The sequence below is a fragment of the Erigeron canadensis genome, chromosome 8, assembly GCF_010389155.1.
Source record: "Erigeron canadensis isolate Cc75 chromosome 8, C_canadensis_v1, whole genome shotgun sequence".
NCBI classification, from domain to species: Eukaryota; Viridiplantae; Streptophyta; class Magnoliopsida; order Asterales; family Asteraceae; genus Erigeron; species Erigeron canadensis.
The window spans coordinates 29,931,651-29,942,642 of NC_057768.1; the positions used below are offsets into that span (position 1 = coordinate 29,931,651).

At 32.9% G+C, this 10,992-nt stretch overlaps 2 protein-coding genes across 2 annotated transcripts; one reads left to right on the forward strand and one right to left on the reverse strand.

The window, feature by feature from the left end:
• The first annotated feature begins 2,628 nt into the window (after window positions 1-2,628).
• Window positions 2,629-6,589, forward strand: LOC122579054 (protein DCL, chloroplastic-like). The gene is made up of 3 exons (XM_043751144.1): window positions 2,629-3,091; window positions 4,703-4,817; window positions 6,261-6,589. Exons 1-3 carry the CDS (start codon window positions 2,733-2,735, stop codon window positions 6,435-6,437), a joined length of 651 nt encoding a protein of 216 aa, XP_043607079.1. The 5' UTR covers window positions 2,629-2,732; the 3' UTR covers window positions 6,438-6,589.
• A 1,708-nt stretch (window positions 6,590-8,297) lies between these two features.
• On the reverse strand, window positions 8,298-10,726 carry LOC122578524 (probable BOI-related E3 ubiquitin-protein ligase 2). Its single transcript, XM_043750498.1, has 4 exons — window positions 10,536-10,726; window positions 10,314-10,408; window positions 9,929-10,209; window positions 8,298-8,901 (listed from the first exon to the last, which is right to left on the reverse strand). The coding sequence occupies exons 1-4, from the start codon at window positions 10,589-10,591 to the stop codon at window positions 8,374-8,376; spliced, it is 960 nt and encodes a 319-aa protein (XP_043606433.1). The 5' UTR covers window positions 10,592-10,726; the 3' UTR covers window positions 8,298-8,373.
• Between the last annotated feature and the right edge of the window lie 266 nt (window positions 10,727-10,992).

Below are 10,992 nucleotides of genomic sequence, written 5' to 3' on the forward strand. Positions count from 1 at the left end.
TTCACTTTTCCATATATATATATATATATATAGAGAGAGAGAGAGAGAGGGAGAGAGAGAGAGAAAGAGAGAGAGAGAGTTTCCTTATTTTGAGAATCATTTTTTTTGTAAAAACCGTGAGAACTCTTGAATTGTATATTTGTTGACTTGTTCACATGTTTTTTTGTTCATTCACATGTGAAATGATATAAAAATATATGTTGTAGACAAAACTTTTTTAAGAAATCTTCAAAGTAGCCATTTGTGAACTTGTGGATGAATTTGTTCACTTTTTTGTTCACATGTGACAAACGGCTATATATAAAATTTTGAAAAAAAAAATTGCAACATATGTTTTTATAACGTTTCACACATGAATGAACAAAAAAAAATGTGTTCCAATATGAAATTTAGAAGTTCTCACAGTTCTTAAAAAAAATTGGTTCTCAAAATAAGGGTTCTTATCTATATATTTATTAAAACAATAGGAATTCTAACCTTTTAAAACCCTCCTCAATATAAAGCTATTTTTAAAATTTGCCACATAGGTTTTTATCCTATGTGTCCTTATCACATTTTTTTGACAATATTTATCCATTAAATATTAAATAAAAAAGATATTTATACACAAACTTAAGAAACCAAATCTCTTATATTTAAGAAACAAATCTCATATGCAAAAAAGAAAACTAAAACCGTATAAACTTAAATATGAGTTTAAATTTTCTATATTTCTTTTTTTCCCTGTAAAGGCAATATTTTTTATCTAACTTTTTTGATCTTGGATTCATTTAATCAAATCGTATATTATCAAAATCGTTTCATTATAGGAATTTAAATATTTCTAACTAGATAATGATATCACAATATGATTCATTGAAGTTACGGGTTATGCAGGTTCATTTCTTTCATGGGTAGCAATTGTTTAATAAAAACATGGGTTGTAATTATAATTATTTAATTTTTTTTTGGTATTTAAATGTTGAGCATTATATATATTATTGATTTCAATGTCAATATTAAAACTATTAAAAAATAAATTTAATATCCGCACATCGTGCGGGTAAAAAACCTTGTATAGATATATATAAGTTTAATAGAATCCATTAAAAGGATTATAAAGTAATTAAATGCACTCAAACAGATGAACATGATGGTTCAATCGATCTAACCGGTTTGTTCGGTCTCGAAAACCTTTTTGGTTAAAAAAAGGTTTTTATAATATTGATTACTCGTATAGTGCATTAAATAGTTATTCAGAGGTAGGTTATTAGTATAGAAGATACAAACTTTTTATGCACGTTAAATATAAACAAAAGGGTTGTGTTTAACATTTTCTTTTAAAATTATATTACAACAACTTTTGTAAATGGGATTACAAGGAGAAATGTTGTAGCTAAAGAGAACCAATAATGGCTCCATTCCTGCTTTGTTAATGAACCAGCTAATTACATAGTTTCATATAATATGAGTGGTCCTACCACTAAATGCTTTGAGAATTAGATAATTTCTCTAACAAATTACATTTTTATCAGTTAATGATACAATTTTTGAAACATCATGTATAAGTCCATTTGTAATTAGCAAATTACAATAACAATTGAAAATATAGGTCAAATAAACACTTTTTAAAATAAGTTATCCGGTTTTTTTTTAACATATATTGTGTTTTTTAAAGAAACTTTAAAATAAGCCTATCTAGGTACTTAGAAAGAAAAATAGATATCCACAACAATACGCAGGTATAAATGTAATTCTTAACACTTTAACATTAAACTACTGGTCATTAATATAGGCGGCTGGTATCCCGACCACTTTTTTGGTAATTAAACCAGACTATTTGCAGCGATTAGTGATGTTTTTGTCCATATCCAACTATTTGCAGCGATTACTGACAGGGAGCCCGCCATTTTTTGCCAGATTTGCCATTACAGACAGAGGGTCCGCACTATTTGCAGCGACTATTGTTGCAAATAGTAGGTGTGATCTAGATACCAAAAAACTTGGTTGTAATATGATCTTTATATTTAATCAAAGTTCTTATATTCAATCAATAGTTTTTTAATGTATAATACTCGTGTATAAATTAAAGTTTTTTTAACGACTAACAAAATCTCATTAAACTAGCAAAGTTCTAAAATAAAATACTGTACAAAATTGTGTTAAATTTCGCTTATTAATTGGCTCACGATAGTACTTCCTAGTTAGCTCAAGTAGTTGAGCAAGGAAGTTTTAGATTCAAGACTTGGGAAGTACATAGGAAGTCTTTCTATGAAGGCTTGGTTTGGGTATACCCAAGTTCAAGTCTGAGAAGGCAGAGTTTACCCCTATTGATCGTCGTGCATTCGGGCGGATTAGTAGGGGGTTTTCCCCCATCGGTTATTTGAAATAGACATTTCTACTTCGAGGGAGCTCTCTAACGCGGAACCGATTAAGACAATGTATATTAGACATCCCGCTGTCGAATCACGTTCTCAAGCAAATTCACCCTTAAAAAAAAAAAATTTTTTTTGGCTCACGATAGAAGCGGACTTTGTTAAAATAAATTGAAAAATAATACAGTATGTGTTGATAATGAAATTCCCCCAAAGTACCAAAACTTTTTGGTGTAGACCCATATATATGGATAGAAGTGAGGTATATCTTGTTTTGCAACTGCCCTCTGTTTATATCTAGCTAAAATCTTAGAAAAACAAAACTAGGGTTTATATACATTAATTTGCCAAACATAACCCCTAGTTTAATTATATGTAATGAAATCAATCTCATCATCATTTTCACAAAACATTTCTTTAAATCCCAAAACCACCCCATTATCTTTACAATTTCACTTTTCTTCAACAAACCCATCAATCCTTTCATTTCCTTATTCCTATAAACCAACTTTTTGTGCCTTAAAAACAAGTAGTGATAATGGTGGCAGTAACCCTCAGCAGGGTGGTGGTGGAGGTTTCTCAGCTGCTGAATTGTTGAGAAAACCAATTTTGGGTGTTAAAGAAAAAAGAAGTGAAAATGAAAATGAAGAAGGAAGATGGGTGGATTATGAAGATCAGATTTTGGAAGATACTGTTCCTTTAGTTGGTTTTGTTAGGATGATTCTTCATTCTGGCAAGTATGGATCTTTTTTTATCCTTTTTACTTTGACTCTGTTAAATTTTGGCTTTTTTAACTCTGTGAAATTTGGGTTTTGTGTACTTTTGATTGTATATTGATTCAGTTATTTAGTTAAAAAGTAAAAGTAAAGTAACTCCCAATGCCTTCTTCCTCGGGTTTTGGCTCCCAATATCGTCTTCGTGTATATGGTGGAGGTTGAGATGTAGACCGCCTTATCCCTACCAAAGGTAGAGAGACTGCTTCGAGTTTCTACCAAAGGTAGAAAAGGACCTCCAGCCTTGCTGGGCATGATTGATTTAGTTAGTTAGTTGAATAGTGTTTATATGAGCACAATTGTTTACTTCTATACACTATGGCAGGAGGTCCGTATGCTCTCTACCCTCGTGGTAGGGATAATTAGTCTGCTTATGGTGGGATTGGGTATCATTGACATTGATGTTGACATTCCTGAAATGGCGAGTAACGATATTACTAAAATGATCTAATTTAAGGAATAAATTCATGATTTTGAAGAGGGGTTGTAAGGGATGGCAGGCTTGTGAAAATGTCTATATAAAGTGTTAACATTGTTTCTAAGCTAGGATTCTATAATGCGAAAAAGTTTTTGATGACATGGATTGAGAAAGGTGCATGTTTATGAACCTCTCGGCTCTTTATCATTTAATGCGTTTTGCATTGATTAAGTTCTTCTAGGTTTATACTTTATAGATAGTGGATGTAGGTTTAAGAGATGAATAGGTTTTTAAGTTAATGACATGATAATAAACCTATAGATGGTTTATCACTGGAGATGCCTTAAGTTCAGTTTTAGTCGGAAAAAAGGAAACGTAATTACAAGAATTATAGGAAAAACTAACATGGTAACTGAAATTTCATAATTGTAGGAACCAAACGTGAAGCCCGAAAGAAAAAAAATTTCTATTTTTTTTTGTTGAAAATTAAACTTGTAATCCTTGCTGAAATCATATTCCGTTCCCCTAATTAGGAAATATGTATAATTGTGTTGCCTCTTTTTGAAGTATTACATTCTTGAATAAGTAATTGATTGTTTATGAGCAACATATTCATTCTTTAACTGGACAAGGCAAATATTCACACATTTGTCCCAAATGAGACGAGAACCACTAGGCTGAGCCGCTGAGGCCTTTGGTTATATGAGCAACATTTTGGAATTATGCTTTTCCCTCATTTAGAAAGCAACATTCTTGAATGATTGGATGTATGAGAGCAACATTTCTATAGTAAGATAGTGTTTATGAGCAAAATTTTTTAAATAAATTTACATATGTGCCAGTCCTTGTACGTTTTTGCCAACAAGTTTAAATATATTCAATTGAATATGTATAAACTTCATTCTTTAGGATAGACCCAATTTTATGTATCGAGTATTTTGCTTATTAGAGTAAAAAGTATAACTAAGGTTTAGAAGCTCAAATATTATATAAGTGATACATGTATTTCTAAAAGATTTCATCAATGATCCATATGATGTTCTTTGGTTTCTAGATTGTGGGGAAAACATGGTTGTTGAAGGTTCAATACTCTTCATGTTAATTTGCAGATTCAAGTTAATTATGAAAGTGATACTATGGAATTTGTTCTTTTGCAGGTACGAGAGTGGAGAAAGATTAAGTTTGGACCATCAGAGTATGATTCTACAGAGGCTGTTGGCACATCATCCAGAGTGTGAGAAGAAAATTGGATGTGGAATTGATTACATCACGGTTAGGGTTCTTTGACTCGATACTAGGCACAAACATTATTTTATTTGCTCACAAGTTACTCTCTTTTAAAAATCCATTCATAGATGAATCTTGTTCACTTTCTTGACAATAAATATAACAGTTAAGTGTAGAAATAATTCGTATAGTACCATGGTAATAGTTTAACAAGTAATCATCTTTTAATATGTATCATCATTGTAGAAATAGTTCGTATAGTACCATGTTAATTATTTAACAAGTAACCATCTTTTAATATGTATCATCATTAAAGCACAATAATATGTCAACGTCATCTTCTGTATTGCTGGATTCAGGCGGGGTGGATACCTGTGTCTAGGACTAGTTTTAGCATGCAGAATTCTGAATTTAGATATCATTATCTAGAGCAAAATGTTGTGAAATCAACATAAAAATGAATACCATCCAAATACCAAATCCGCCTTTTAATTTCTAAAGACATGTCCTTACTCCCTCACCTGCCCCCCATGATCTCAACCACACTCATCCCTCCTACAACTTTTGAATCATTTTTCCAATATGATTAAGTTAATAAAAGCCTCTGAGACTCAGTTCATTTGGTTTAGGGTCTAAAAACTGAATAATATGTTTATTCTTCACATACTCTTGCATTTGGCTCAGAGGATCCCTTCTGTTCATACTTTCGTATGTACTGCTTGTCTACTTTAATGATCCCTTAATTATTTCTTTTAAGGGTTAAGTCGTTGTATTTGCTGTTCTGAATTGCACTTCAAGGCTTCCGTACTTTTATGTTTCAGAATAAAGCAGAACACAGTTGGTGCGACATCACTAATACATGCAGTAAAATGTTTACTTGCAAAGTACGAAATTAAAAGCCAACTGTTATTCTGAAGTCCAAATCCACTTGTTACTCTTTCTAGAGGATAAGGAGGTCTTTAGTTTGAGGGTATCGTTTGATAGTGTTAGCATTATGTGTTTAGTTTGAGGGTACGGATTTGATAAGGTTAGCCAAGTGTGTTTGATTGAACTATTAAAGGGTATGAGTCTGAGAGAAAGAGGCTGGTACCCATAAAATTGTGAGCTTTTCTGTACCCATCTAAAGATTTGGGCCTAGAAATCATACCCATTTCACCCATGATGATCTACGATTCATGACTGCTAACCAAATACCACTTAATTAGTTTTCTTCTTAGAAATGATTCAAATGGAACAATAACCGAGTTAAGATAACTACTTAAAATTAAACAGAATATCGTAGGATAAGTGTTGCATTTAAGATTGATTTATGGATAGCAGTAATAAATGGAAGTCTCATTTCCATGCACGACATGGTGAAATTTTGTTTGCACGGGCGAATATAAAATCATAGATGAGTTTTTTACGTACACTAATAATATTTCGATTTTAACAGAGATGGGTTTTTCACAATGCTTGACATTTATTGTTTCTGGTTGACACCAACAGGTAGATCACCATCCAGATTTTGATGGCTCGAGATGTCTATTTATTGTCCGTAAGAATGGAGAAAGGGTGGACTTTTCGTATTGGAAATGCATAAAGGGATTGATCAGGAAAAAATATCCTTTGCATGCAGACACTTTTATCCTTCAGCATTTTAGAAGGCGCAGATTTGATGGCTGAACTGCTGAAGGTATGATGTTTCAAATTGTACTTATTCTGTAAAAGTTTTCCCTGTAAGGCATATAATGCCATATCCCTTTCCTAAGTATGTAAGAACATCGAGTTCTATTGTTATATTGGCTAGCATCTGTATTACTGATACTTCTGCTGCATATTACGAGTGGTCATATTTTATGTTGCTAGATAATTATCACATTAATAAGTTCCGTTCCTTGCTCACCTTCATCAAACAATGTCTGCTCAAGTCATATGCTCTTATCAATGGTCTTAATATCCAAGATCAATATCTGACTTTGTTCAGTATCTATTTAAGATGCACCATTCTTACCAATCATCGCTCAAGGATGAAATCAGAGTAGGACAAGGACAAGAAGTATATCTTAGGAAGAACAGAAGAAGACACTGAAAGTTCTCATTTCGATACGAGACTGTGATAAGAACATGATGATCTTATAAATCAGATTACCTATTGAATGCTCAAATCAAAGTCGGACAAGGTTGATATACTATATCGGCCGATCTGAATGCTCAAATTATGGTATGATACTATTCATGTTAATCATGTTCTTATTATGGAATCTCAAAAATCCTGGGTCTGAAAGCAATGGCAGATTTATCTGCACAATAGGATGGATTTATGACATACTCAATTGAAATAGAAGTTCCAAGTTATTACTACATTACTCAGAATTATGTTATTACTGAAGTTGTTGGCAACTAAGGCGAAATGTCAAAATAAAAACGGCAATGTTAGGGCCTCCAACAAAAGGTACATAAGATATGCATAAACTGGAATTTTTGCAGACGTCGAAAACAAACTCACTGTTTAAAACAGTGTAATGTTGTTTATGTCGTCACTTTAACACCCATGACATCCTATTTGTGTAATTTCTAATCTAATCATCTGAATTTTGTCTGCATTCTTTTGTTTTTTGCTAAACTTATGGACTTATTTTACCAAACTATACACCATATCTGTTGGTGCATGGGAACGTAAAGTTAATGCTTCAAACACATGTATGCAACATCCTTTCTACCTTTTAACATTGAATTTTGGAGAAAAGAAGCTACGGCGTTTTATATGACTGAAAGTTCGGCAACTGTTAATGAAACCAAGAGAAACCAGAAACAAAGTTGTACCATAAATTTTGGTGCCACATTATCTAACTTGAGAAATGACATTTAATAACCCTTTCTTTCATACACGCGGACCTCAACCAGACCATGTCCATAATTTCCTGCCTATGATCAGTCAGCCGAAGCCATAGGTTTGAACATGATAACGAATGAGTATTAAGGAATACATAAATTATTTGGTAGTTGTTTCAAACCTAAAATGCATGTAGTTCAAGCTGGTAAATAGAAGCTTTACCCAGTTCAGCCTAACTCGACATGCCCACAAGTAAAAGTAGGCCCGATTTTTAGGAAAAGTTTACAACCCGGAACCCATTATTTTCTAGTACAATGACAGGGACACATGGCACCAAGTGATTTTATTATATTCTCTACCAAGCAAAAGAATTCCACCAAAACCCCACAAGTCCACTAATAAAGTACTGAAGGGCAATAATAAAATGTAACCATATCGTTCTACGCCTAATATAGAAACGATATATTACTATTTATTCATATCGTGGTAACTGCAATTTGACGCAATAAACGGTGTGGTTTTGCACCTAAAGCTCAAAGGCTGAAACTTTTACAGCTCGCGTACCAAGGATATTTGTAACCTCGGTAGAAGAACCGACCGGGCGACAAATGTCACGATAACGCTAAACACCTCAGAAGAGGAAAAAACGAAGTTAATTAGTTAAACAAAGCCTTAATGTACATTATGGTTAACAAGAAGTCAAGCATAGATTAGTCATCAAATCCAAACATGTTAAACAACAATAGTAGCACATAAATTTAACACATAGTAGTTATCTAGATCCGGTTACATGTAAACCTCCATACCTATATACTTTGAGCACTGACAGAGTGGACACATACTAACCTTACTTTCACACTCTTTACAAAGACAAAGATGCTTACATGGTAACAGAAGCATGCACACTTCATTCACTCTACATACCTTACAAGTCATCATTTCCCGAATCCCATTGTTACTCTTGCAGAGCAGGTGGAAATCAATGGCACGACCATTGCAGCAGGAAGCCGTGTCATCTACTTCACTATCACCGCATCCTTCTTTACTATCTTTTCCCTGTGTGTAGACTTGCTGAAGATTAAACTTCAGGGTGTTGATCATATTCTCATTATATTTGGCCCGTTGCTGCCAAGTCCCAGCCTCCATGGCTAACTGCTCCACCTGTAATTCAAGTTCGATGTTTTTCTTGTTGATGTTTTCCACCTCTGCTTCTTTTTCACGCAATTTCTGAATGTATTTATCTTCGACACATGAGATTATTTGAAGCTGGTTCGCTTGTACCTTCTCAAGGACTGCTTGCCTGAGCCTGTCAGCCTTTTGAAGAGAAAAAAAAGAGAGCATAAAAACATATTAGAAGTTGTTTAAAAGTTTAACAAAGAGATTACTAGAGTTCTGACTTCTGAATCATAAATATGTGTGATTATCAGGATGACAAATTTTGATAATACCCTTAGATCCAGAATACTAAGCTAAAAAGTGTAAAGTAACAATCAAATGAATGCTATGGGATCATCAGCTAGTATGCAGGGGACATATAAGTTCTATACCAATGACACAAAAGCATCTCAAATTCTCAAAAGTGTATAGAATGGAAATTGACATAGATCTTAACAATAATGAGATGAATTCATGTAAGATTGTCCCAGAAAGAACAACCAAATTAGACGTTCGATTGAATTAAGGCCCTCATCATTCAACAAATTCAATGTTTAAGATATGGAAAATATTATGAATGTAATACATGAACAAGTATTACGAATCAAAACTGAGTATTAGAAAGATGTGCGAGCTACAATGGTTTTCCTAATCATTGCAGAAGTAAATTCCTAGTCTGATTTTCGAGTATAGCTTATAAAGAAAGTAAGGCTTGTGTTTGGGAAATGAATAAAAGACATCATGATAATTCGAGATATGGGATCTTTAGTTGCATCAAAATCTAGAAAATATACGAGTCAAGCTGAAGTCAGTTACAGCTTGACTAGTATATTCAAGATGCTTATGTAGCTGAAACAAACTTGATACAATCAAAAATGTTTAATGTACATCAACTTTTTTGCAGTATTACTTATACTTCACCTTAAAAAGCTACATTAAGTGTATACATTAAAAATGCTCTAAGTTTTAGACAGAAAAGAAAAAAGAGCTATAGAACTCTCAAACAATAGCTATTCCATATCAACATCTGCTCCCACCCATCCACAAAAGTAAGTCGCGGTTAAAACATGCCAGTTTAAAACAAAGTGTAACATGGTAAGCATATACATCAAACATGTCATTCTGCTAATGAAAACCATATAAATAAGCAAACAAACGAAATCGTCAGCATATACAAAAAACATACCTGAATTTTCATAAACCTATCAATCTCTGCATCCTGTCGCCTTAACTCCCGTTCAATATCATCTCCGATAATCCCACCACTGCCGCCAACAAAAGACGACTCACCAGAAGAAGCAAACCTACCATTATCAAGAGACAACCCTAACCCCGTGGAAACCGACAAGAAATCGATACCCGACATCTGAGAATTTCCATTCCCATTCGTATTATTATTATTTTCCAAGAACTCTTGTTCTTTCGGTCTCCCGTCACTAACATCAGGTGCAAACCCTACCACATGAACTACACAAAAAACCCACCAAAACCCACAAATTAAAACCCTAAATAAGCAATAAAAATCAAAACTTTATCAATAATTAAGTCCAAGAAACAAGATTAGGGCTTACATTGAGGTATGTAAGGAGGATGATGATGGTTTTGATCAGCAGTTATGTAGTTGATTGCAGGTGAAATTGGAGCTTCCATGGTGTTGAATATATCTCTAATAATACAATTGTAACAAAAAAAATTGTAAATTTATGTGAAGTATAATAATAATTAGAAACTTTGTAAACTTTTTTAGGGTTTTGTAAAAAGAAAAAAAAATTGGGGGTTTTTATTAAAATTACCTGAAAGATTTTGATTGTTGCTGAAGGTAGTTGTGGAAGTGATCAGGCATAGCCATACGGCTTTGATTGTAAAGATAGATTGAAATATTGTATGTATATATATGTATACAGAAAGAGATATAGAAGAGAGAAGGGGAGAGAGGAGAGATAGAGAAGGAAGGATGAAAATTTGCGTTGTTGCTATTTCGTGTCTTCTTGGAATTAATCGTTTTTGATATTCTTAATGGAAATGGATATAATTATGGAAAAACAAATTTTTTTCTTTTCTAACTAAGTTTAATAATAATCTTAAAATATTCATCTTATTTGTTAACGAATTTAAAATCTCTATCAAATATATAGGGGCTGTCGGGTATCTAAGCTTAGGTGTGGAACATTCATATATTGTTTTTTAATCCATAAAAATTATGGGGCTCATGCATTTATTCATTAAACAATAAATAATAAAATATTAATA

Bases quoted from the DNA above. Each gene is read 5' to 3' on its own strand.
- LOC122579054 (XM_043751144.1), top strand. From the start codon at position 2,733: ATGAAATCAATCTCATCATCATTTTCACAAAACATTTCTTTAAATCCC. The intron at 3,092-4,702 runs GTATGGATCTTT...GTTCTTTTGCAG, and splicing joins ATGATTCTTCATTCTGGCAA to GTACGAGAGTGGAGAAAGAT. The intron at 4,818-6,260 runs GTTAGGGTTCTT...TGACACCAACAG, and splicing joins GTGGAATTGATTACATCACG to GTAGATCACCATCCAGATTT.
- LOC122578524 (XM_043750498.1), bottom strand. From the start codon at position 10,591: ATGGCTATGCCTGATCACTTCCACAACTACCTTCAGCAACAATCAAAA. The intron at 10,210-10,313 runs GTAAGCCCTAAT...TTTTTTGTGTAG, and splicing joins TCCTCCTTACATACCTCAAT to TTCATGTGGTAGGGTTTGCA. The intron at 8,902-9,928 runs GTATGTTTTTTG...TCTCTTCAAAAG, and splicing joins ATAGGTTTATGAAAATTCAG to GCTGACAGGCTCAGGCAAGC.